This window comes from Atractosteus spatula, chromosome 1, assembly GCF_055471065.1.
Source record: "Atractosteus spatula isolate fAtrSpa1 chromosome 1, fAtrSpa1.hap1, whole genome shotgun sequence".
In the NCBI taxonomy this organism is placed as follows: domain Eukaryota; kingdom Metazoa; phylum Chordata; class Actinopteri; order Semionotiformes; family Lepisosteidae; genus Atractosteus; species Atractosteus spatula.
Genome location: NC_142706.1, coordinates 26,356,221 through 26,383,870, shown reverse-complemented (window position 1 = coordinate 26,383,870; position 27,650 = coordinate 26,356,221). Strand labels below are relative to the sequence as shown.

The window sequence follows — 27,650 nt, the reverse complement described above, 5'->3', positions numbered from 1 at the left end:
ACAAAGCAAGAAATCATCACAGCAATTAACAGGTTTTTGGAAGAGGAGATGACCAAACAAAGTTGTAATAATTAAGAGACTTTTTCATGTTCTCCCGAAGATTGTAGAACGCAGTGAGCGACATTTAATTACATTCAGGAATGTAATTTCTCCAGTGAATTTGTTCTGGCTTGCATTGTCAGACAGTAAAACAGTTTAAACAGGAAAGTTAATAAAAAGTAAATATAAGAAATAATATGAATACATCACTGTGTAATATTGTGCATGAACTGTAGAATGATCAACATACTATATAAATATATATATATAGTGTAAGGTAGCTGCGTCAGCATACGTAGGCTGCAAAGGAACAGTTAACGGGTTCATTCCATGCTGAACAGAAAGGAAACACAACGTTTTGGCCGTGGAGTCTTCTTCAGGTGTGAGGTATATACAGATGCAGCCATTCAAAACAAGCGGGGTACGCTGCGGTATAATGCAGTGAGTGTGTCGCATCAAAATGCGTCATTTCGCATCATACTGCAAATTATATTATGTTAATAGTATCCGGAATCACCTTGTAAAACCGCCAGGAGGAGCTAATGAAGCTTAACCTCTCATGTCCAACATTTGAGCTTTTAAATTTAAACTGAATACGTGATCGGATCAACTAAATGCTGTGGTGTTACTTTTTGTCAATGAAAAAATAAAGTCTTTTCATTTACAAAGACGATTACAAAGAATGTGGACCAGGGTAATACTTTGAGTTTACAGCTTGTCCAAGGTCATTCATTATTAATTCTATTAGTAATATCTTCGGTAAAGACTTTGATACATAAAATATTTCTGCATAATTAAAATATTTGTGTTAAAGGTGGTAGGTTGTGTACTTTTGTCCAACTGAGCAATCTTGCTTTCATAAAATATACCAACTTTTTAATGTATAATGATTAACATGCTGTATTACACAGTTTAAATGTAAAAGTCTAAAGAGTATACAACTTAAATTCTTAATTGAATAAAGATTCTCTCTCAGCAATGATCGGGATTCATAACCGGATGTTTTCTGGTGACAGCACCACCTGCCGGTTTTACAAGGTGATTCCGGATACTATTAACATAATCTAATTCAAATCTAATTTGAATATGGTAATCGCGGTATACCGCGACACACCTACCGCGTTGTACCACAGCATACCCCGTATGTTTTGAATGGCTGCATCTGTATGATATTTGGTAGCACCTTACCTAAAGGAAACAGTGGAGCAGCTTACTCCACAGTGTCTGCCAACTCTGGCACATGACATGCCTGCCTGCAGTATGCCAATGGCCTTCTTCCTTGCTTCTGGTGACATTCGAGAAAGAAAAAGTGTGGCCTTTTTCTTGCAGTGACCTAAGCTTTGAATTAAGGCCTTTTTAAAGGTGACCTGATCGGGCATTGTTCCATCTGTACCTCATTGGGTAAAAGTGCACATAATGAGCTTTCGTGTGATTGGCAAGTTGCAATGCTTCCCTGCACAAGCTGTATTGCTGGTCAGAGGGCTTAAAACAAATTGACAACTTTTTGTGAGAGTACATAAACTATAACTGTAGTACTCTCATTCCAGAAAATGTTGTTTCTTTTTTCCGTCAGTATATTTTGTTTGGGGGCAAACAACACATAGCACATCACCCAAAGAACACCATCCCTGCTGTCAAGAATGGTAATGTTACAGTATATCATGTTACTAGGATGTTTCTCATTGGCAAGGACTAGGGCACTTGTCAGGATACTATGAAAATCAATGGAACAAAGTACAGAATAGTCTTTGAGGAAAATGTTTCAGAATGAAGGAATTTAAGGAATAGCTTAAGGATTACAGTCCATCAGTGGTCCCTTTGCAACTTGACTGAGCTCGAACAGTTCTTTAAGGAGGAATGGACAAATATTACCAAATCTACAGTAGGTGTGCTATATTGGTACTGTATAGACCTATCAAATATATATCCAATATGGTTATATTTCAAGTAAGTATTAATACAGGGTATGTACACTTAACTAACCCATATTTCTATATTTTCATATATAATTAATTTTCAGAATGTTTGAGCGTTTGTTGTTTACATGGAGGTTTTTTGTTAAAATGTGTAAATAAAGGTAAAAATATTTCTGATTCATTGTGTCTTAATTTTAGACTATTAGGCCACAAAATGTGTTACTTTGTAAAGGGTGTGTAGACTGTATGTAGGCACTGCATATGTAGATTAATATGAAGATTGTTAGCTCTTTAAAATATTAAGCACTCACAAATAAAAGATAGCAGTGTAAAGAAAGTTAGTAAGCATTAGTAATCATTATAATACTACAGTCAGTTTACATTTATGAATTTTGTTACATTGACAGAATATTCAGCTAAAGATACACAGTGCCTTCAGGAAGTATTCAGACCCCCTCTCTTTCCACACTTGTGTTGCGGATTTATTTCAAAATGGATTGAATTGACTCTTTTTTGCCATCAATCGACACACAATACCCCATAATGATAAAGTGAAAACACGTTTTAGGAATTTTTGCAGATTTATTAAAAATAAAAAACTGAAATCTCTCATTTACATAAGTGTTCAGATGCTTTACTGTTACACAACAGATTGAGCTCAGATGCATCCTATTTCTTTTGATCATCTTTGAGATGTCTCTATAATTTGATTGTAGTCCACCTGTGGCAAATTTACTTGATTTGACATGATTTAGAAAGGCACACACCTGTCTTTATAAGGTCCCACAGTTCACAGTGCATGGCAGAGTAAAAACCAAGCCATGAAGTCCAAGGAACTCTCCGTAGACCTCCAAGATTGGATTGTGTCAATGCATAGATCTGGAACAGGGTACAAAAAATTGGTAATGCATTGAAGGTGGCCTCCATCATTGTCAAATGGAAGAAGTTTGGAACCACCAAGACTCTTCCTAGAGCTGGCCGTCCGGCCAAATTGGATATTCGGGTAAGAAGGGCCTTGGTCAGGGAGGTGACCTAGAACCCAATGGCCACTCTAGCAGGGCTTTAGAATTCCAGTGTAAAGATAGGAGAACCGGTTGGAAGGACAACCATCTCTGCGGTACTCCATCAATCAGGTCTCTGTGGTAGAGTGGCAAGACGGAAGCCACTCCTGAGCAAAAGGCATATGACAGCCCATTTGGAGTTTGTCAAACAGCACTTAAAGGACTCTGAGAGCGTGAGGGAAAATATTCTCTGGTCTCATGAGACAAAAATTGAATTCTTTGGCCTGAATGCCAAACCCCGTGTCTGGCGAAAACCAGGTACTGCTCACCTGGCAAATACCATCCCTACGGTGAAGCACGGTGGTGGCAGCATCATGCTGTGGGGATGCTTCTCAGCGGCAGGGACTGGGAAACTGGTCAGGACTGAGGGAAAGAAAGGAGCCAATTACAGAGAGGTCCTTGAAGAAAACCTGCTCCAGAGCGCGCACAACCTTGGACTAGGGCGAAGATTCATCTTTCAGCATGACAACGATCCAAACACACAGCCAAGACAACACTGGATTGGCTTCGGAACAAGTCTCTGAATGTCGTTGAGTGGCTCAGCAAAGCCTGGACTTGAACCCCATAGAAAATCTGTGGAGAGACCTGAAGATTGCAGTTCACTGACACTTCCCATCCAGTCTGACAGCTTGAGAGGATCTGCAAGGAAGATTGAGAGAAACTGCCCGAATCCAGGTGTGCAAAGCTGGTAGAAGCATACTCAAGAAGACTCACAGCTGTAATCGCTGCTAAAGGCGGTCCTACAAAGTACTGAATTAAAGGGTCTGATTACTTACGTAAATGGAAGATTTCAGTTTTTTATTTTTAATAAATTTGCAAAAATTCCTAAAACGTGTTTTCACTTTATCATTATGGGGTATTGTGTGTTGATGGATGGTAAAAAAGAATCAATTCAATCCCTTTTGAAATAAGTCTACAACAACAAAGTGTGGAAAAAGCGGAGGGGTCCGAATGTTTTCTGAAGGCACTGTAGCTATCCTATGGACTGTTTTTTGGACATTATGAAGAACACTATGCAGGGATTTTTATTTTATTTGTATGCCAATAAAACTCTAAAAAACACTTAAAAGAGGTGAACATGGTACATACCTTTTCACTCTTATTCAATGCAGATAAATGGTAAGTACATTACATTTTTTAATTACAGTAAGATTTTCCATGATTCATCTTTTGCTTAATTTGTTAACCCCTCATTAACCATGGAGTCAAATATTGTATACCAATTATTTGCTGCTGCATCTGGAAACTTGTATGTTTTTTTAAGTAAAATTTTAAATTTTATTTTGAATTGATATTTAACTTGGCAATTGTATGTGTGCTTTTGTCTATTAACGATCTCTCAAAAGCCTTTTATTTTTTGTGTCATTTTTCCTGGTTTGTGTTTCCTCAGATACAATGTACTTTTATAATAATGTCTCTGGTTATAAATTACTTTGTCTCAAAATATTTAAAAGTTGAATAAGGTTCACAATTATGGGTCCACATAGAAATCTTTGTAAATAAGTACTCAACTAAGAGGAGAGACCAATATTTAAATTGTTAGTTCAATTAATCAGTGTGTAAAGAAAATATAACAGAGGATATGTTTTACTGACATTTTATCCTAAGTAGTTGTCTGAAGATAGCTTTAAGGGATAAGGTTAGGTTTCTAGTGAAAACAAAGGTTTCTGTACGAATAAAAGCAAACTAAGACATAAAAAGGAACAGACAATTGCACAAGTAGCACAAAAATATTTCTTTGCTGTCTAGAACTTTCTCCTGATTTCAAATAGTATGAAATGTTTTCCCAAAAAGACTATGTTGAAACAACAACAAAAAGGGGACTTCCTCTTTTAACAAATGTGTAAATAAACAGGAATTCCTAAAGATATCAGTATAAAGCAGTATATCAGCATAAATCTGTATTAATTCATCTTCTATTAACACAACAATATTTGTGAAGAAAGCATCTACCACCGAGTGACTTTATTCATCTCTCTTTGTTTAATAGGCACCATTGCAGATACATGCAGCTTTATTAGCCTTAGACGCATTTCAAGAGAAGAATAAGAGGTTGCCAGGCATCGGGTAAAATTTCAGTCTTCTAAATCCTTCTTATACAAAAATTGTGTAAACTATTATTTAAAATCTTCCAATGAAATTGTCATACCTCATCCTTCACATAGGCTGGCCTGCAACGGAGACTGTCCTGTTCTACCTTTTTGGCATGATCCAAAATCCCTGTCTGCCTGGCAGCACAATAATTAAAAAAATGAATTGTGGTTGCACCACTAACTGCAGTGTCAGGGGCTGCATCTTGTCTGGTTTGTTGTATTCATAATTTGTTTGCTTGGGTTTGCTCCAGTTGCTGCACTCCAACTTCCTAAGGCAAGCTGTTTAGGATGTTCTGTCCTACTGTAGGTGTAGTGTTGCCTTGCACCTTATGTTTCTAAGATTTGCTTTGGGCGGCCATGATACTCGCCAGGAAAAACAGCCTTCTGATCATGGATGTAGCCTTGAAAGGAAAATGAATGAGTAACGATCTTATAATTTATAACCTAAGAGTTTTACAGATGTTACAAAATGAAAATGCGGTTATTTAGGAAGTGACAACTTTTGAAAGACTGAAATTCTATGAAAGGAGTTAGTCTTAATGTAATATATAACATTAGATTATATAACATTATTATCTTATAACTACATGCATACATGCATTTCAGAAAGATACTTTGTTTTTTAAAGTCTCCAAACATGGGCTCCACATGGATGCAACATAATTGTGTTGCACTTTTTTTGGTGTAAACTACCAAATGTTGCTCACACATCATCTCTACTGTGGTTCACTGGGATGCTATAATGTTTAACTTGGTAGTGAATGAAACTATTTAAACTACCTACAAACAAGGAATGCCACACCATGCCATACAAGGAATTATAGTTAGTCACTATTGTATATGATATATATGATCATATATATGATCATCATATGATCCTGTGATTGTCTGTTTGACATAAGAGTAGTTTGTGTTCATGAATGACAAAAAATCCCAGTTAAATACATTTTGATTCCATATTGTACCACAATAAAATGTATTTGTTGTATTCTAGAGTCCAACAAGGTTTAATTTGTCTAATTCTTCTTTATAAATATGTAAAAATTTCATTTATTAAATGTTCATCAGAGCCTCATGATATTAATAACTTCAAAACTGTATGTATTAGGAGTCTTCAAGATGCTGAAGTATTAATCAAGCTGACAGAAGAAGTCAACAGATCATTAGTGAACAAAGTAAGTATTATTTATTACAGTTTATTACATTTATCATCTGTAGTATATCCATTGCCATTTTGGAATGTATTCATAGGACTAGTATTAATATTACCACTTGATTTTGAACAGAATATCTAAACTTCTAATGTTGCAAAATAAGAGTAAAGAAAGTCATATAGCAACTCTTAAATTTGTATCCGGAAATATGTGAGAGCATTTCAGCTAAATCAGGTGCCATCAGAATACCGTGCAGTTTAAATTAGTGAAATAAGTGTTTTAATAAGTAAAATTATTTTAAATGATAATTTAAGAATATTTTTTTATTGGAATAAAACAGTTGTCCCTGTCAGTCATAGGTATGTAGCATTTCTTATGTTCCAGTGGTATTTTTCAAATTTAGAATTCATGAAGTTTTAGGATATAGAGAATACAAAGGTCCTAAATCTGATAACTTGTTATGTTCCTGTTGCTAGGCCAGCATCAATGAGGAGCTTGTAAAATGGCTGTCGCGCACAGCAAGGGGCTCCCTTCCCCCTTTGTCAGCTGCCCTGGGGGGGATAGCCAGTCAGGAGGTCCTGAAAGCACTAACAGGGAAGTTCTCTCCCCTGCAGCAGTGGGTAGGTCCTTCCTGTCTCGTGTAACTTCCCAGTATTCCCCAAATGGTCCAGAAAGACACTGTCCAGTTAGAACCGCTAATTCTATTTGAAGATAGACATTGAGGATATCCATGGACAGCAACAGAAACTGTAGGTTTTCAATACTGTTTTTACTTTGTGCAAACTATTTTTTGTCAACAAATTTAGAAAACACAATAGTGAAGACCTACACATGTCATGACGATCAAAATTGAATTGAATAGCGGACGATAGAGAAATGTACAAAACATATTAATAACTAGAGTTGAGTAAAGACGTGTAATAAATAACTTAAATACCTTCAACACATTTAGTGAAAATGTAGTAGAAAATAAGGGTGTTTCTAATTATTTTCTCACATTAACTAAGTTCATGGTAAATCATTGGGATCATGAAAGAAAGAAAACATTCAGTTGTGATAGATCACAGCATAAATACAGAGTAAGGATGAGAAATACAGTAAAGAAAGAGGAAAAGAAGGTAGAGAGGATACACAAAACAGATGAAGAGAGTGAGACAGAAGAATACATTCTTCCTCAAAGCTTGGGCCACACGAGATTGGTTTACTACTCTAATCTAGTGTACCCTAATCAGCAGAGCTGTCAGAGAATAAAAAACATTTTTTTAATGTATTCAGTATTTTATTTCATGATAACTTTATAAATCTGTTGTAGATGTCTTCATGCTAAATATACTGTATAATACAGTTGACGAAAAGATGCTCTACTTAGATCAGATTGCTTTGTTTCATAATTAGCAGAGTTTTGTTTTTTAAATAGGAAAGAATAGGCAAGGTTAAAGGTACATTAAGTGACAGAAAATGAACACCAAAAATGCAGAACGTACATATCCATGATCTAATCAACCTAAATCTATGACATCAGCAAACAGGGGAAACAATTGGAGGATGTAAACAACAATGTGGAGTGTTGTGTATCTAAAACTGATCCCATGACTTTGATTGTATTCATGAATATGACTAGTTTACTGATCTGTGCACATGCCTTAGATATTCTTTTCTTAAAATAGACTACTTATATATTTAGGAAATTCAGTATAGCCTGGCTTTGTCATACACTTCGGTTTAGATAACAGCATTAAGCTTCATTTTTACTATGTTTTTTTTCCCCACAATCTTTTTCCCTTTTGCCTCCATTTTGATTTAATTTTTTCCTTTTCGTGTGTCTGCAGTTCTATCTGGATGCCATTGAAGTGGTGAAAGTCCTGGATTCTCTTTCTTTAGATGAGTTCCACCCCAAGTGAGCTATTATTTTAAAATATATCTGTCTTCCATATTTATCACATATATTTATTCCTTTTTTGTCTGATTTCACAAAACACTGTTGAAAGATTTACCCCATAGAAGACTTGATTTCTCTCACACCCTATACCTTGAAGTGTTGAAATTCTAGGTATGGCCAAATCACTTAGTTTTGCTGCTGTGTGGGCAGGAGCAGGCCAGTTTTAGAAAATATTTAAATTATCTCTGCTTCCAGATCTCATCCAATATTTAAGCAATTTAATTCTTGAGAACGTTTGCACACGTACAGATGTACTGCCAAAGATGGTGGACATTTTAAGATTATTTTTAATATCTGGATATTCCTCATGGTAGAATGAAAGTCAACAACAACAACTTGATTTGAACACGACATTTAAGGCATCTTTCATGTTTTAAAAGCTGCCTTTTAAAACAGATAAATATTTATTGGTATATAGGTATAAATAGGTAAATATTTATTGTATATCGGTTTTCCCATTGCCTTATAGGTATAGATGAGTTCAAAAATTGTTACATCAGTCAAAAAGTCTAGGTACCATTTCCATTTGAGCTCTGGAACAATTAGTTCTTTTTCAGCAGAAATGTTGTTAATTTCAGGAAGTAGTTTGTAAAATAATTTGACAATTGCTCCATCTTAGCTATCACTTCAATGTGGTATAATACATCTCCATATACTCAGCGAAATTCAGAACAAAATTCCTGAAACTGTGGTAAGATAGATAGATACTTTATTGATCCCGTGAGGGAAATTGCAGTGCAACAGCAGCTTTACACAGACAACACAGCCACAGTGTAACGAATGATACAATAATAATAATAGTACAATACAATCAGTACAGTGAGGGGTGCACTAAAAGAGTTACTCACAGTCCGGACACACACAGAACAAACTAGAACAGAACAGTACGCAGAAAAATCGTATCACACATATGAATATAAATAAAGATGTAGATATAGATATAAATATAAATGTATTGCACTGGTCCCTGGCATATATTGCACAAAAAATAGTTGTAAATGGGAAAAGAAAAGAAAGAGAACAGATGTAGCAGTAGATGTGTAGATGCGTTCAGTCTAGAAACAGGTCACTGTCAATGTTGCCTCTGCCCAGACGCAAGGTGGATGCATTGTACAGTCTTATGGCAGAAGGCAAGAATGACCTCCTGTAGCGCTCCCTGTTGCACCGTGGATGAATCAGGCTACGTGCCTGGTTAAATGTTATACAGCACATGACACAAAAGCCTTGGATACTGGCTTGCTGATAAATTAAGTAGAAGGTCTGTTCTGTATGTGTAACAGTTTCTTCTTTTATTCCTTTCCCTGATTATGTGCCCAGTGAGTCTCTTTAATTTACCCAGTATGCTTGGGAATGTCATCAGTTATCACACTTGGTCCAAAACTCTGAATGTGTCAGAACCATTCTACATTTCTTCTGTGGTCTGCACTGTTTCAGCAAATGTCTAGAAAATCTGCCCTGCAATTCATTCACAATGCATGATAGACAGTAAATGACCCCAAGAGTGCTTCTGATCTTCTGTACATGCATGTATATTTTTTGTTTGGATTTACAAAGACTCTTTCTCACGATGTGCAAAAGGATAGCAAAGGTTTTTTTTTAGTTTATGTGCATATATTTTTGTTTCAGCATTACTCAGACTGATCTAAATGAAATACCAGTAACAGACATTGCATACAAACAAAAAACAGCACAAGCTGTGTCAGATTGTCAAAAATCCAATTTATGATTGGGGCCTGTTACTTTTTGGGCAGAGGAGATCGATATGATGCCTTGCGTGCTTGCATTGGAGAAACCATGTGCCAAAAACTGCATAGATTGAGAACATTTTTGGTAAGTATAGTGCCATAGGATGGAAATAAGTTTAATTACTTTATATTAGTACTTTAATACTTAATATATTAATTCTTTATTGGCATAACAACTAGTTGCATAGAATTTGGTTTGCTGAGCTCATACAATTAAAAGCCTCGTACAATACAAATATACAGCAGAGCCAACAATAATCAGCATGCACAAAGCACATCTTCACGTACCATCCTAGATACACACCAGTAGTGTTTAAATGTAGTTTGTATTTTGCAAATTGAGAGCAAGGAGTTACTTGGGCAGAAACAAAGAATAGCAATACTGGAACTGAATTGATGACTTCTTTATTACATTTGCTGAGGCTATACTCTTCACAATATTATGTCAGCCTTAGTCATTTACAGTATGTTTCTTTATCTGTCTTCTTGTGCAATTCTTTACTTGATTTAGAAAGTCAGTTTTCCATGGAAGTGTTAATCCTGTCTTTTTTAAAAAATATATTCTTATTAGGTTTTGCACTTATATTCTGTTTGTAGGGAGTAAAACTGTGAAAAATAATGCTATGTTTAGCCATTCTTTAGAAAGTGGGTTACTTAGGAGGGTTGCTTCATAAGAATCCCTGGCAAATGGACTGTTAAGTTCTGCTGATCAGTCTTTAGCAATATTTCCTACTGTATGTCTGGTATTTCAGGTGGGCTGTGGTGCAATTGGCTGTGAAATGCTGAAGAACTTTGCTCTTCTTGGTGCCGGTGTTGCCAGCAGTTCTGGAGAGGTGTGAAGGGGACTGGGGTCTTTTTTTCTGAAAACAGATGGGTCCTCCAGTCAGTTCTGGTGTGGAAGTATCTGGAAATAGTATATGTTTAGGGCACTTCAAAGAACCATTGATGCTATGGAAATCTTATTTTATTTTAAAATACCATTAAGATCTAATACTTCAGACCTTACCAAATAGTTAATGTATTTTAGGTTTAGATTACATTTTGCAAAAGAATCTTCAAGGAGGAGATGATCTTCAGATAAAATCTTTTTGAGGTATTTACAGTTGGTAAAAGGATGTCTTTTATTAGATGGTAAGCCATGGTTTTGAAAAAGGTTGTTTATTAATGCTATAATTGTTTATTGTTCAGCTGTTTATTACAGATCCAGATTTAATTGAAAAGTCAAACCTGAACAGGCAGTTTCTTTTCAGACCGCATCATATACAGGTAATTTTGATATCTGTTCACAAAAGCAACATGTACTTGTTTTCTTACACCTGAATTGTGGAGTGAATACACCTGAATATAAACATTAAGGTTAAATCATTCTTGAACCTTCACTCTGCCACCTCTGTGGCAAAGGAATATAAGTGTGGTTTACTAGTAAAGGGGTTTTGTGAAGAAAATTGGGGAAAAAAGGTTCATGTTTCACATGATGGAAAGTGGTTCAACTGAAAATATAGCAGGCATGCACACATAAATGAAGGCTTGTGAAGAGAAAGCACTCAGTTTGCTGATGGTTTACTTTCCGTTTCAGATTTGATCACGTTAATAACAGGAAACTGTTGAGGTTAATGACAGTTATAAACTGACAGGCATTAAACTGGAAAAAATGATTTTTCGAAGCAAAAGTGTTTTTGTTTTAAATGTGTCTCAGTACATTCCAAACCTGACACTGATGTGGCTGTCTCTGCTCATTCTAATTGCATCTCTGACATAAATACATGGATAACTTAAAATTTCCTTTATCTGAACAAAAACTGAAATCTTGCTTCTTGACACTCCCATCAACTATGTAAAACAAATGCAGTAACCCTATCTGTACATGGTAATTTACTTGAGTTTCAATCAAAATTGAAGAACTAGGGGTGACATTTGATCCAGGCTTGACGATTGACCCATATACACATGCAACATATTGTCAAAACATATGAAATTTCGCCAGACTATGGCCTATGTTGTTGATGAAAAGCTAATCAACACCTATTTTTCCTCATATTGACTACTGCAAAGCCCTACTCACTGTGGTATCTAAATACACATTGAACAAACTACAGTATGTCCAGAATTTGGCAGCCAGAATGCTGACCAGGTCTAGTGCAAGTGATCATATTACTGCTATCCTGGAGTCCTTGCACTGGCTTTCTCTCAGGGTTTGTGTCAATTTTAAAATACTAACGCTTACTTACAAAGCTCTGTGTGGCTTGGCACTGCTGTGCCTGTCTGAAAAACTATCATTCTACCCCCTTCAGCAACATTCGCTCATCTAATTCTGGTCTTCTGTTTGTCACCCAAGCCCGTTTTCACAGTGACAGGGGCTTCTCCTGCTACACTCTGGAATTCTATCCCTTAGAACATCAAAGAATTACCTTCCCTGAGCTCTTTCAAATGTAGACTCAAAACCTTCTTTTTTAGAAGGGATTTTTTTTAACTGGTTCCATGTGCCACTTTGCTTTCCTATTTTATTCTATACCTCCATTTACAGTCTCCTCCCAATTTGTGTTTTTTGTTGCCATTGTTGTTCTGTAAAGCACTTTGACAAGCCACTTTTGAGGGTGCTATATAAAATAAAGCTTTATATTATTATTTATTATTATAATCATCAATACTGAAACCAGACAGTTTCTAGACAGTCTAGAGAGCAGTGTTACAGAAGAAGAAAATGGTGCGGGCATTCTTTTTGAGGGTGTAGTGGATAGCACATACTACTGTTCCTTATTGGGTTAGGTCAATGTCTTGATAAGGACAGTTTGTTTGGATGGTGGATGTTAACAACTAAATGTCAGTGCTTACCTGTTGACTTATATGGTTCGACCAGTTTTTCACATGTGGTTATTTGTACAAAAAGGAAAACAAGGTAGGGAGAAGTATATTTTGCCCTCCCAATTAATATTCCACTGTTTAGGGCGTATGATATTTTCCCAGAGGTTAGTAGGAATGTCCTTATAGGCATGGGAAGTTTTGATAGTTGTTAGATGTACTGTATATGGAGAAGCAAAACTAGCTCTCCCTACAGTCTCATCTAGCCACCTCTAATGAGCATTCTTTCCATGGTAACCCTTTTCTTAATTAGGATAAGCCAAACTGAGTAGCTAGGATCTGGGGGTTAGAGGAACGTACTGTAGTAGAAAAACTGATTGCTGCCTTGATAAGTTGTGTCAGAGATTGGTTATTTCAAAGAACTAGGGAGAGAAGAAGGAGTTATGGTTTTGCGTATTTTGGAGAGGGTTTGGTATGTCAGGGCTTCAAGACCCTGTGGCTCACTGAAAAGAGAGAGTATGCATAAATCCACTAGTTACAAATTGAGGTGTCCTAAGTAAGGCATAGCTCCTACAGGTCATGCCACAGTACAGGAACTCAGAAATTATCCCGTAAGGGGAAATACTGTTATTACTAAACTCAAAGGTTTCTACACAAAAACTTTCTCCTAAAGTCCAGTGATGCACAGGATGTCACCAAAGCCTGGATCTGTGGTTGTAGAGTTAGCACAGCTCTTCACTTATGGTACAGGAGACTAAGGGGGGAAAAAAGTCTCCCAAAGCAGCAAAGCCACAGGACCATGGAAGAAAAATCCAGCCAGAGTTCAGCTAAAACACCCAATAAAACTTGCATACCTGTAGCATGAGTTGGAGAAAGATGCATTGGTGCTCATACTGGCAGACAAGCAAGACCAAGACCCTGGCGTAGGCTAGTCAGTCGTAGTAAATAATACTGGTAGTAGTAACATTAGGTTGGAGAACATTGCTGTAGAAACATTATTTGTTAGGAAATTTGCTTTTATTAAATCATTGCGTTGTTCAAGCTCTGAACAAACAGGATGTTTATATTGTAAAAGCACAAAAATAACACTTCATTCTTCACTCTCATACAGTCTTCTTGTACAGGTATGAGTGAATGGCTGTCTCTCAAACTGGTAATGACCCTAAAAACAGATGGTTTTAAGTTGTCTTTAAATCAGAAAATAATATTTCTAAGGTTGAGGCACTGTTCTCACTAGTTGACCATGTATCTGAAAATACATAGTGAACATGCAAGAATCATGAAAAAAGGTTTGTAGCCACAATAAATAGGTTTTAGAAGATCATTTAGATTGACAAAAATAAAATTTGACATCTCTAGTAGTTTAGAATGTATGAGTTTGAGAAACAAAAAACAGCCGAATCCGAATTTCAGTTTGAATTTTGGGAAATTCTAATGATTTCAAAAGCAATCCAAATTCAGCTTGTTTTCTCTTGTGTTTCTGCAGCATCCTAAAAGCTCCACTGCTGCAACAGCAACATTGGATATTAACCCACAGTTAAAAATCAATGCTCATCTCAACAAAGTGTGTCCTGCGACTGAAAGTATTTACAGTGATGAATTCTACAACAGAATAGATGTTGTAGTGACAGCACTAGATAACGTGGAGGCAAGAAGATATGTGGACAGGTAAACCATATGTATTGAATACTCTCCACCTCCAGGACAAGGAGGATTTTTTTGTCAGCTAACATTCTTTTTATCCATATAATCAAGATGTTTCGTTATGATCATGAGAACGATTGAAGTGAATCCAAATTCTGATGTGTTGGCATTATTTGGATAATAGTCCAATGGGATGTTTCCTGTGCTGGTTTCTTTACATTTTATTGAAGTTGTATTGCTGCTGTTTATGCATTGCATTGATTGATTTTATGTGGCAGAATTGTGATATAGTGGTATCCTGCTAATACTGCTTTGAACTTCCAACTCTTCCCATTCTATGTTTGACTGTCATTAGAACACAAGTAGTTGTGAAACTACAGTATAGTACATGCTATGGATGTTTACCTTACTACTCTATTACAAATCCCCACTGTATCAAAATGATTAGCACCGTAGCCTCTTGTCTGAAAGAACATTTTGTCATAGTGTAAAAGTAGCAAACAAATTAAATTTTAGTACCAAAAAATAAACAATAAATTCTGTAAACCTTAAAACAACAATATTAATACTGTAAATACCACTTTTCCACTGTACAGAGTAACAAGCGCATAAAAAACATTAATAACTATATGGCATGAAAAGCTGTAATCGGCAACTGTAGCTGTATATAGCCACAGTTTGGTATTATATTATATATATCTCGAGTAGCTGTATTGTATAGACTTTTTTTTGTGAATATAGCAACATATTTAGTGCTTACAATTTTAAGTAATTAACCATTAAAACAAGAAAGAGCAAACCTTATACCATATTCATATTCTAAAATAGCCAAGCTCACAGTACTGTACATGCTCTTTTTTTCTTTACAGCCGATGTTTATCAAACCGGAAGCCACTCCTGGATTCAGGGACCATGGGAACAAAGGGACACACAGAAGTTATTGTACCAGACCTGACAGAGTCTTATAATAGCCATGTAAGTATTGACATTTGAGCAGGGAACTGCATCCATGTATCTTAATAACTAATGGTTAATTCCACACTAAAAAAAGACACATGAAGATGGCTTGACAGCTAAAATGTGGTACAGATCCAACCATTCAAAATGCGAGGGATGCGGCGGTAAACCACGTTGCATGTACCACATCATACTGCATGTTTTTTTTTAAATAGGATGAAATAACTTGCAAAACCACCAGTTGGAAAGCTTAATGTCTCATGTGCAACATCTGGGCTGTTGCCAGAAAACGCCCGGTTTCAAATCTCAGTTAATGCTGAGGGATAATCTTTTTTCCAATTACAGAATTTACGGTGTAAACTGTTTAGACTTTTAATAATTTTAAGTGTATTACAGCATGTTAAACATTAAACTGATTAAAAAGTAGGTATCTTTTATAAAAGCAAGATTGCTCAGTTGGACAGAAGTACACAACCCTCCACCTTCTTCATAAATATTTTAATGATGCATCAAAGACTTTAACTTGGTAACTTACAGTAAGTTGTGGTAATAATTTGCTTGTTCTAACATTATAAAGATTACATAACTGTACTTCTTAAAAGCAGGTTATTGCACACTTCCACTGTCGTGGAGTGTGTTGGAATCTGCATGCTCTCCCAGCGTAGTTATTGACAATGAAATGTTGTCCCTGGAATAGGCGTACTGTATAAATGATAAAGCAAAGATTATGAGAAAAAATCACGAGTAAACTGGGTGAAAACTAGAGCTGAATCCCCAGATTTAAATCCAAAGATGGTCTGTCATTCACTGAAAGACTATATAAGGAAAAAGGCAAAACCGAGCATGAAGAACAGCACGATTAACAAGTTCTGGGAGGAAGAGCTGACTGAACAAAGTTGCAATTATTTTATTAACAGACTTTTCTTGTTCTTCCAAAGATTGTTGAGTGCAGTGTGGGACCTTCGGGAGTGTGATTTCACGAATGTTTTTGTTCTGTCTTGCATTGTCAGATTGTGAATCAATACAAGCATTTAATTAAATATGTGTTTGCATATCACAAATCAAAAATAAATAAAAAATAGTATGAAAATGTCTTCTCATCTTCTTGCCCCTTAGGAATAATGGGGTCTCTACATTATAAAAGTAAATATAAAACCCTAAAATAAACACACAGTAATAAATAATGTGTTTTACATAAACTTTTTTATGAAGTACAGATGCAGCCATTCAAAGTGCGCGTTACAGACACGTACCGCAGGTGACGTCGCTCAGTATGACGCAAGATGACGCGGGGCACCGCAGTACGTGATTGGTTGACCGACAGGGGCACTCGTGGTCCGTTGGTCTGTCGTGGAAAGACAGTAAACGTCTTTGCTGTGCCCGTTGTAGGTATTGAATTTTACCACTGAAGGGAAATCTTAGTAGCTGAGCATAAAAAGAATAGGAGCATACTGCAACGCGTGTGAAGGCCATAAACGATATTAATTTTGGAACATAAACATACAGTGTATAGCTGGTCTTGGTACTTTAAAGAAAAAAATACACACCAGTATTCCATTTCTCCCTAAACATTTTAAGCTTAGAAGTCTTTAACTAACGCGATACCGGAGTCAACAAGCATACTTTTAGAATTTGATTAAAAGGGAATATAATATGGAATCGCGTATCTAAAGAATTTAATAACGGTATTCGTGTGCTGCGACAGGGCTGTGTAGGGCTGTTTCGCCTGCCTGTTCATGTGAGCTGTCTTGTAGACGTGACTACCAGCTGACAGGTTGTGTTTTCGAATCCAGCTGGTGCTGCACTTTTCTTTTAACAAACATTTCTTCGAAAAAATAGAATAGCGATATTATGGACAATCAATTGACTTTTATATTTCAAAATATCGCAACATGATCGATATTTGCGATATTTTGAACATATCTTCCCTTCTGACAGCGGTGCCTGCTTCTATTGTGTGTGTGTGTGCAACAGAGTAAATTTTTAATAGCGTTTTAAGCGAATAGGTAATTAGATTGCTCGTAAACCTAATCGCTTTTTCTACATAAACACAGCATGATTACTCTCTGAAAATGCTTTTCCTTTATTTTTAAAGTAGGCTCAGATTTCAACTATAGATCGTATTATTATAAACTTTCTTGGAAAAATGTATTTTATGTAAACCATGTTTGCTATTAATTCATTTAGGGCTAAAATACGTTCATTGTCTTCCAATCGAGTCGAGTTGACATTGGAAGCCTGCCACACCCGGACTGTTAAACCAACGCATTAGCACGTCAAAGCCCATTGAGGGTATTGAGCCAGTATTGGCTTTAGTATTCCCCCCCTCTCCCCTCAATTCAATTCAATTCAAGGTGTTTTATTTGCATGACAGATGGGTACAAGCAGTGTTGGGTATGTATATTGTAACGCTTACGGCAGACAGGCACTGTGTAACAGCCGGCGCACCAGAGCAGCGCACCGAGGGAGCGTCTGCATTTATAACTTGGTTTTTAAAATTAGTCAAGCAATATGAAGCATCTTCTTTTACTTTTGAGTCCCTTAAATACATTGAACACAGCTTTCTCACCACTTAAGATTGCTCTTGATACCATCCTTACACAAAGCAGAAGGGAGATTTTAGTGCCTGAGCATAAAAAGAATAGGAGCATACTGCAACGCGTGTGAAGTCCATAAACGATATTAATTTTGGAACTTAAACATTCAGTATATGGCTGGTCTCGGTACTTTAACGAAAACATACACACCAGTATTCCATTTCTCCCTAAACATTTTAAGCATCGAAGTCTTTAACTAACGCGATACCGGAGTCAACAAGCATACTTTTAGAATTTGATTAAAAGGGAATATAATATGGAATCGCGTATCTCAAGAAATTAATATGCAATAACTGAGTCAAGGGACTCAGAGGATCCAAGGCTAGACTGAGTATAATAGGCTTCGGGCTTCTATTGTGACATCTACTGTAAATTACAGAAATGTTAAAAGTAAACAAAATAAAGTAACTAAAATGTGGTCTGAAGTCACCCCTTTAGACACCCCTTTTACTTCACTGGTGTCAGATATGAAAGGCAATAGTCTCCCGTTCTGTCTGCTGTGTGTTGCAGCAGAGGGACTCCCTGCAGCCGAAAGGGGCAGAGTAACTTGCATGCCCTCTAGTACAGTTTACACATGCACGACTTTAAAAGCTAGCAAGACAGGTTTCGATTCACATTAGCTGGCGAGCCTTGTTAAAAAAACGAATGATAATGTAACATGCCACTGTTCATGAACAAAGTTATACTGAGATTTCCTAAGATACGCGATTAAAAAATAAATAAATAAAAATTTGAATCTCCTGCGGAACACATTCCATAAGAATCATTGGTTTTACAGTATATATCGCCTTTAAAGGTGGCTTCTCAAAACGCTTTACGGGATAAAAACAACCAGAACAGCAGCAACAACAATATTGTATTTCGTTGCACTTTGAAAACCAAGTAATAACTTAACTATACAGTACGTGCAAACGTTTCGTATGTTGCTGTCGTGAATGCCTGCGTACCCATAAGTATCTTATTTGCCTTGAGTCTGTCTACAGTATCTCTGTCCCACTACCCCCATCTCTCCCTCAATTCAATTCAAGGTGTTTTATTTGCATGACAGATGGGTACAATTCTTGTTGGGAATGTATACTTTGATATTTACACCCGGTGCGGCACCGAGGGAGCGTCTGCATTTATAACTTGGTTTTTAAAATTAGTCAAGCAATATGAAGCATCTTCTTTTACTTTTGAGTCCCTTAAATACATTGAACACAGCTTTCTCACCATCCTTACACAAAGCAGAAACTGTCCGATGACTCACAGTACAAGTGGAAAGATTACAGATTTTAATCGTCTTTAATTTTGCCTGTGGAGTGTATCTTATTAAGCTCTAAATTGCATTTTGAGCGCGGTTTTTTACTTTTTTTTAAATGCATTTTGGGCGCGGACAGCACATACAAGGGTTAATGAACTGCGCCAAGAAATTTAAAATAGTATTCTTTAGGTGTGAGGGTAGGAGTGGACCGCAGCAGGCATAATCAGCAAACCAGGAAAACAAAGAACAGGACAGGTGAGATGTGTATCCAGAAAGCGAGTGATCAGAAAAAGGAAATGGAAAACGCAGAAAAAGAAAACGCTTTACAGGATAAAAACAATAACAACAGTAGTGGCTGGGCAAACGATTTTTTTTATCGAAATACAAATTGAGATACTGTACTGTATAATGATGTGCATGAACAAAGGTATACTGCAATTTTCCTTAGATACGCGATTAATGCTTCGTAGGAGGAGGCGGTCTTTTCCTCTTGTCTAACAGTCTGTCCACAAACAAAACATTCCTGTTAGACAAAAGGAATTGAAAAAAAACAATTTTGTCAATGAAAACCGGTGTGTGTGTCTCTCCCTGCTGGATGTTCCTCTCACAAACTGCTGAATGAATAAAATAATTTTATTGAAAATGCGTTTGCGATTGTCTGGTATTTAATTTGGTCCCTTTTAACTGTTTTTCGATCTACTGTATTGCTTTGAGATGCCACTTTTAAAGGCGATATGTAAAATAAAGTTTTTTTTATTATTGTTATAGAGAAACATGATCAGATTTTCCCTGGTTCAGAAAAAAGATCTAAAGTGCTACACATAACTTTCTTAATTCGATGTATTTAAAGCAGTGAACTACTGTAGGTGTCACATAACATTCAGAAATACAATCACGTATTTGACAAATAAAAACGATTATAATCTAATCCTTCCACGTTTGATCCCAAAATCCCAAGAAATATAAATCTTGACGGGTAGAAAGCTATGCTGAAAGTTTATTAAGATGCTTAGAAGACAAAGATACTGTATCAATTTATGTTGCATTAGCCTGATTATGATTAAAAAACACATATAATTAAACACGCGTTTGCGATTTAAATCAGAACACGATTTAAATCAATATCGATTCCATATTATATTAGCAGAAAAGCTTAAAACTACCACTTTTTCACACGCTATTTCACATGCTAGTTAAATACTTCGATGCTTAAAATCGTTAGGGAGAAATGGAATACCGGTGTGTATTTTTCCTTTAAAGTGCCGATTCCTGGAATCTGACACCCCTCTGAAGTGGTTCCATAAAATCTGGTATACGGAAAAGAAAGCGTTGATAAATACAAGTGTCTTTTAATACACTCTTTGCTGTGCTCTTGAGGATCCTTGTGATGTTTTGAGCTCTAGTTGAATGATAAGTGTCGCATTTTAAATCATTTTCGTAGTTAGAAATTATGAAACGCCCTGTTAAAAGCAAGGAAGTTTTTATGCCCGTTGAAGTAAAACAAAATGCCTGACAAAGTATGGCTTGGACAGATTCCAAGTGTTTGTACAAATGTGCTAAAGAAATAATACTTTGAGTATACAGCTTGTCTAAAGTCATCCATTATTAATACTATTAGTAATATCTTCAGTAAAGGCTTTGATGCATAAATATTTCTGATAAAGGTAGGTTGTGTACTTTTGTCCAACTGAGCAATCTTGCTTTCATAAAATATACCAACATTTTAATGACTGATGATTAACATGCTGTAATACACAGTTCAAAATTAAAGGCTCAAATGCTGTACATGAGAGGTTAAGCTCCCCCTGGCGGTTTTACAAGGCGACGCCGGATAGTTAACCACGTGACACCACGTTAACTGCGTCATACCGCGTGATACTGTGACACGCCCACCGGGGTATGCCGCGAAATACCTCACGCATTTTGAATGGCTGCATCTGTAATATACAAAACGTCTTATGGTTATTTTGGAAATATTTTAACATGTTCCTTTTAACTAAATTGCTGCTTATACTGTTGCAATTGACAATGAAGCTGTCATAGTATGTAATGTAAAGTGCTGTGACCGAGGTACACTTTGGTACAGTACAAATAAATGTATTTCTCACAAGCTGTTTAAAACTATACAGTAAAAAAAATAATATATTGTACATAATATTCACTACTTTATTTTTTTTAAATGGTGTTTCTTGTTGCAAGAAAATCACATGCCTTGACTGGGATTTGAACACTGACCTCCCGGTTGATAGGCAGGCATCTAATCCACCATACCAATCAGGTGCTTGGCGAGATTGCTGAAACAGGTTGAAATGTTTCCAACATAATTGCGAGCAAGTCCAAGAAGTAAATGCAGATGTTTACAAAGAAAATTGAATACGGTAATACTTTGAACTACAAAAATATGTGACATTGAGATCCTTAAATCAATATCGTTATTCATTTCTTTAGATATGTGATTCCATATTATATTCCCTATTAAGCAGATTCAAAGCAGTATACATTTTTTGTGCGATAACGAGAACAAGTATTCATAGAAAAGGTTAAAACATTATAGCTTTTTATAAAGAATATTAACTTAATATTGTCAGAAGGAACACATCAAAACTTTTCCAAAATAACCGCAGTAAGTGACTGTGTGAAAGACTTTGATGCATAAAACATTTATAAAGAAAGTGGGATACTGCTTTGTATTTTTTATTTAAACTACCACTACCAGCCATATACAGTTTTTATTATATATTTATATTTCTAAATTAATATAGTTTATGATGTTCAGATATGTTGTACTCTTGGTTTATGCTCACCTACCAACTTTCCCTTTAGTTGTAAATTTCTTTATTAATATATCATATTAAGTGTATTTAAATATATGCAGGAGAGAGATTTAAAGAATTGTTTCACAAAGAACTAATACACCACAAGTGCCACCTGTCTGCCATTTTGAAAAGCCAATCATGTAACGCGGTAGGTTGTAGATGTTTTCCCACGGTACGGGGTTTTACTGTGCATTTTGAATGGCTGCATCTGTATACTTTTTGTGTCTTTATACTTTTCAGTGTAGAGTTAACTTTTACCTGTTTTTAGGCAAGTTTTGAATGCAAGGGAACAAGTAAAGATTTATTTTATGCTGAAAACTTAAGAAAAGAAACAGGATGTGGAGCCTTCTTCGGGTGTGAGAGACAGAGGAAAGCCAACAACTTTGCAGTGATGTCATGGATTTCCAAAACCAAGCCCTCAAAATGCACTCTTTTTTCATTAACAGAGAATGTCCCACCCATGTTATTGACAGGGGTCTTTCCCAAGCCAATAACATCCCTTGAATCATCAACTCAATTAGGAACTCCTGGCCTCACAAATACATTCCATTGGTGCTTTCCTACCACCCTTTCTATCCTCAGGACCATCAATGACAACTTCCCCATCTTACAGGATGATCCCTCCACTGGTACCCTTTTTTCTGACCGCACCACCATCTCATATCTCCAAACACCTGGTCTGCATAACCTTGTTCACCGCACCCTTGACCGCCCTCAGCAGTCATCCACACCAGGCACTTTCCCCTGCATCAGAACTCACTGCATTGCCTGTAAATATACTGTACAGTACCAGTCGAAAGTTTGAGTACACCTTAAAGCCATGTTTTTTCATAATTATCTGTGCTTTAAACTGTGAAAAACGAATATATACTGTATAGAACTAAAAAGATCAGGCAGGCCAAAGGTGACTTCAGAATCAGAGAATACATTCATTAGAGCCACAAGTCTGCAAAACTGGCGAATAACTGGCCCGAAATACAAGCTGAACTCAATGCAACTAGAAGTACAGATGTTTTGACATCAACTGTTCAGAGGAGGTTGCGTGAAGCTGGCCTACTAGGAAGAATTGCTGCAAAGAAACCATTGTTAGTGCAAAATAAGAGGAATTGACGTGTCTGGGCGAAAAAACACAGAAACTTGACCTTTGAGGCCAGCTTCTCAAACACAAGCGTTATCTCTCTGACATTCTAAGGATCACTTAGAGGGCATTATACTCATCTAGTCGCAATTCATTCCTTACGGGACTTATCCTGCCACTTAAATTAGGGAAAGGGGAAAAAGACTGGCTACGCAAGGTAAAATGTTGGACTATGAGCTTGGAAAGGTCTGTTTTATCATACCATTTATGTTAAAATATTCTGAATCATTCTTAAAGCACATTGTAATAAATTATTTTGATTTTATCTTTTGAACAGTGTCTCTGCTTTATGGAATGGACACTGTAGAAATATATTGTTACAAATTGGGGGTTAAAAAAATGGTGAAAATCATTTGACTGAGCGGTTTAGTCAATAAGTGAAATAACTATTCATAACCCCCAACTTGTAAGCGATTTCTAACAATATACCCAAGTGGTTGGTATAATTAGAGGCACCTGAATTCTTCATTTTCTGGACAGCTTTGTTGAGAGGAGTAATAATAATCCAGGCACACTTGGTTAAACAAATATTTATTACAATGACAAGACACAAACTACGCACAACAAAACATACAACACACAAGTTACAGTACTTACAAACAAGGTGTTTCAGAGGCCTAACATTTTGGTCACCCAGAAAACCTCAGACTGCTACTAACCATTAAACTCATAATATCCATGTCTCTGCCTACAAAGGCCACGCAAGAGATGAGCTGCCTTCTAACTAAATACAAAGCAACCTGCAGTTAAATCTCTCTCTCTGCATCCCTGATGCTGCAAAATAAAATGGGTGCCATAGAAATGCTCTCTAATCCAGGAAACCCAAGTTCCCTAAAAAAACACAACAGTATGCTCTCTCTAACAAGGTTCAAATACTTAGCTCAGGTCAGGCTTTGTTTGGATGATCATAAGTAGGGGCTCTTGACTGGCACAATCTTCAAGTTCCAACTCCTCCGGACTCTTGTCTCTTCTCTTCCGGCTTCTTCTTTTTCTTCTTCCTTCTCCCCTTTCTGTGTTCTTAATGTGATCTTATACTGTGTGTGTCTGTACTGCTCCTTGACAATCATTATCCCACAACTTACCTAGGTATACTAAGGTAAACCTTAAAATTGTTTCTGCTCAGACCTCAGCAAACATCCTCTCTGCTTTGCAGCTAGAAGTGTTTACTCTTCCAAATGTCACAGACTTTATCTAAAATCTAAGAGACACTTTTCAGTCACCTAAGGCTGTAACAATATAAATCAGCTAATGACCACTCTTCTAACTTCACAGAATCCAGTGTGATTTTTATGTCTTTGTAGTTTTTATCTCTGCAAAGGTTTCTTTTTTTAATATTTCTATTTTTTTAAAACAAGCAATCAGAAACTAGAATAAAACAACCCCTCTTACCCTCCTTCTCCCAATCCTACCTATAAAGACAAATCCATTGTCAAACCCACTGAATGAGCCACTGCTAAAAATAGATTCATCATTCCGGAATGCATCGGACTTTGAAACTTTTTCTCAGTAAAATTGTTTTACTTCCTTCAGCTTTGTTCTTTTTCTATATTTGTTCTATGGCCTTTTTCATCTGTAATTTTCTGGATGTTTGGATCCATACAATTTCCGTCACTTTCAGAGTCTTATTGCTCCCAATCAAGAGCACATTAATGTGTTTGTGGCTTTCATTAAACAATTTCTGTGAAAGGAAGACATCCTGATTTTTATCCCCCCAGTGGTCTGTAATCAACTGATCTAATTTTCAATCTTTTCATTTACAAGTCAACACTTCCCCTGAGAATTAATCTCTTTTGAAGTTTTCTTTAATTTTTCCTGCCCACCTATTTTCCTCATATTTATGCCCTCAGGCTCTCTCTTTTTATGCCTGGAGAAAACCCTACAGCTTGACCTTGAGCTCCTCTGTAGCCTCTGTACTAATGGAACTCCACACAGTTCCTTCTGCGTTATTGTTGAGGTCATGATAAAGCTAATTCTCACATTTCTAAGTATTTAGCTTAGAGATTTTGCATACAAGTACCTTAGCTTCTGCAAAGGGAGGTTTGTGATTATTATTAACAAAATGTGTTGTTTATGAAATTTGTAAAATATTTTATTTTTGTGAAAGTTATTTAATGATTGTATTTTCAGCGGGATCCTCCTGAAGAAGAGGTACCATTCTGTACATTGAAATCCTTTCCTGCAGTCATAGAACACACAATACAGTGGGCGAGAGACAAGGTAAGCTTCTCCTCTCACATGGTGTTTTAAAGGGCTACAGGTAGTGAACAAAAATCTAAATAGCTGGGTAAATGAAAAATGAAAGCAAGATCTTAAACACAAGTGTGGCTTATTTGTTAACTAAACAAAGTATATACCAGCATGCTTAGGGTGATATATAAAAAGGCTGGGACAGATAATGGTTACCTAGCATGGCTACAAGAGCAGAGCTCAGTGATGTTAAAAGAGGGATTACTATTTGTAATGTTTGAAACAAATTTCAGTGACTAGTTCAAATTGCTGATGTTTCATGAGCAGCAGTGTCTAAGTTGATGTCAGCATGGAACTCCAAGGGAAGGACATCATCAGTAAAGATCAATAGTGGGTGGAAGTGCATCCTCTAGGATTGTGATATCCATACCTTAATTCCAAGTGGAGGGGAAAACAAGCAAGCAGCTGTAGATAAATCAACTACAGATTTCAACCTGCTATGAGAGCAGCCAGTGTCCTCAAACAGTCCTCTGAGAACTACGCAGAGTGGAGTTTCCAGTCAGGTTACAGTCCACAAAATGCTTGTCACACCTGGCAATGCAAATTCGCATGTCTGCTGATGCTAAAAGCAGAGGCAGTGAACTGCTGAGTGTGGAGAAATGTGATAATGGTCGGATGAATTATTCTTCACCATGGAACAAGTAAAAGTTTATTCCATAATAAAAAGAGAAGAAAAGAAACAACGTTTCAGCTGTGGAGCCTTCCTCAGGTTTTTTCTCTTTTCTGCATGGAATAAACCTTTACTTATTACTTTGTAGCCTACGCATGCTGACGTAGCTACCTAATTGATTGTTCACTATGTCCTGACAAACCTACAACTGTATTGTATCCTAAAAAACTTTACAGTTTTGAGTGCTTGGCTCCGAAAGTGAATAGTTATGGTTGTTCTGCAGTGTTTTGAGGGCATTTTCCTGGTGTGATGTGAGAGGACTCATTTCCGTAGAAATTAAAGTCAATGCTAATCGCTACTCTATGGCACTACTCTACGAGTGATCATGTTCACCCCATGTTGTAACAGTTCTTTTCTGCTGGGAGTGGTGTCTTCCAGGATGACATTGTCCAAATCCACAGAGCATGTGTGGTCTGTGATGCTGTGTTTTTTTTTACATTACCATTGTCAAATATTTAAATATTTATCTCTGAATCCCATGAATAAAAATCCTAAAAAGGAAAAAAATGGTTTGTGAATGTCCATGGAGGAGCTGTGCTTGCTTGTTTGTCTAATGTAGGAGTCTAATGTGCCAGACACCCATTTAAAATCATTTCCTGAACTTATTGCATGCCAGTGGGTAGGGTTTAGGCTAAGACCCTATATAAGTTCTGAGTTAGGGTAGATAATGTAATTTAAACCTTTGGTGAACAACTTTGGCTGCTTTATGCCTTTCCCTTTTGTTTTCTTTAGCTCTTTAGCTGTCTTCAGGAGATTTTACACCAGAGATGCTATTATATGATTTATAATTCTTGTTTTGTATCTAAGACACATGTAGTTGATTTAAATAAAATAATTATGGCTTTCAAACATCTATTTTTTTCTGCATGGACTGCACTTTTTACTTCTACCTGAACAAAAAGGTTACCTAACCAAGTCTTCAGATTGGTTGTCATGTTTGAAGAACACAACAACAGAACCCAAACAAGTATTTATGGGATATCCTGTAATGATACTTGACACAGTGTTTTACACTTGTATGAACTTGGCATGAATTGCTCATGGAACAACAGTGTTGCAACCCTCTTACAGAATTCCAGACATTAGTAGACTATATGCATATAGGCTGTACTGGCCACATGTAGTGATGCCTCATGAAGTGACTTTATATTGGTGTTTGAATTTTTGTCCACTACCTAGGCCTCATTGTTAAAAGAGCTTCTAACTAAAGCCCATTTTCTCTGTGCAGTTTGAAAGTGCTTTTACACACAAGCCTTCAATCTACAATAATTTTTGGCAGACATATTCATCTGTAGAAGAGGTATTACAGGTAAGAAGAACATTGAAACCATAACATTAAGCTATAGAATATTTAATTAAACTTTCAGAGAAAAGTTTACTTGTTTCTTAAGTGGTATAGTGTTGCTTGCAATTATAGAAGTACTTGGTAAATAATCAGAAAAAATATTTGTGTTTCTTGAATAAATTAGGGAGTTTTATGTGTTCCGCATTTAAAGAAAAAACACTTGTGTGCCTGGTGTAAGGAGACATAAGAAAGAAAAAGCACCTATTTTTTATGCATAAAAAGTGTGAACTGTATAAAACAGTTTTCT

General features: G+C 36.4%; 1 protein-coding gene across 2 annotated transcripts in view; it reads left to right on the top strand.

The window, feature by feature from the left end:
* Positions 1 to 27,650, top strand: part of uba6 (ubiquitin like modifier activating enzyme 6) — a 95,954-nt gene that overhangs the window by 43,471 nt on the left and 24,833 nt on the right. For both annotated transcript variants that reach the window (XM_088933389.1, XM_088933445.1), the window contains exons 12-22: positions 5,007 to 5,083; positions 6,218 to 6,284; positions 6,740 to 6,883; positions 8,093 to 8,160; positions 9,954 to 10,032; positions 10,700 to 10,780; positions 11,136 to 11,213; positions 14,233 to 14,414; positions 15,260 to 15,365; positions 25,269 to 25,358; positions 27,287 to 27,367. In XM_088933389.1, the coding sequence (XP_088789515.1) occupies positions 5,007 to 5,083; positions 6,218 to 6,284; positions 6,740 to 6,883; positions 8,093 to 8,160; positions 9,954 to 10,032; positions 10,700 to 10,780; positions 11,136 to 11,213; positions 14,233 to 14,414; positions 15,260 to 15,365; positions 25,269 to 25,358; positions 27,287 to 27,367 (1,053 nt within the window). The remainder of the gene's footprint in view (positions 1 to 5,006; positions 5,084 to 6,217; positions 6,285 to 6,739; positions 6,884 to 8,092; positions 8,161 to 9,953; positions 10,033 to 10,699; positions 10,781 to 11,135; positions 11,214 to 14,232; positions 14,415 to 15,259; positions 15,366 to 25,268; positions 25,359 to 27,286; positions 27,368 to 27,650) is intronic.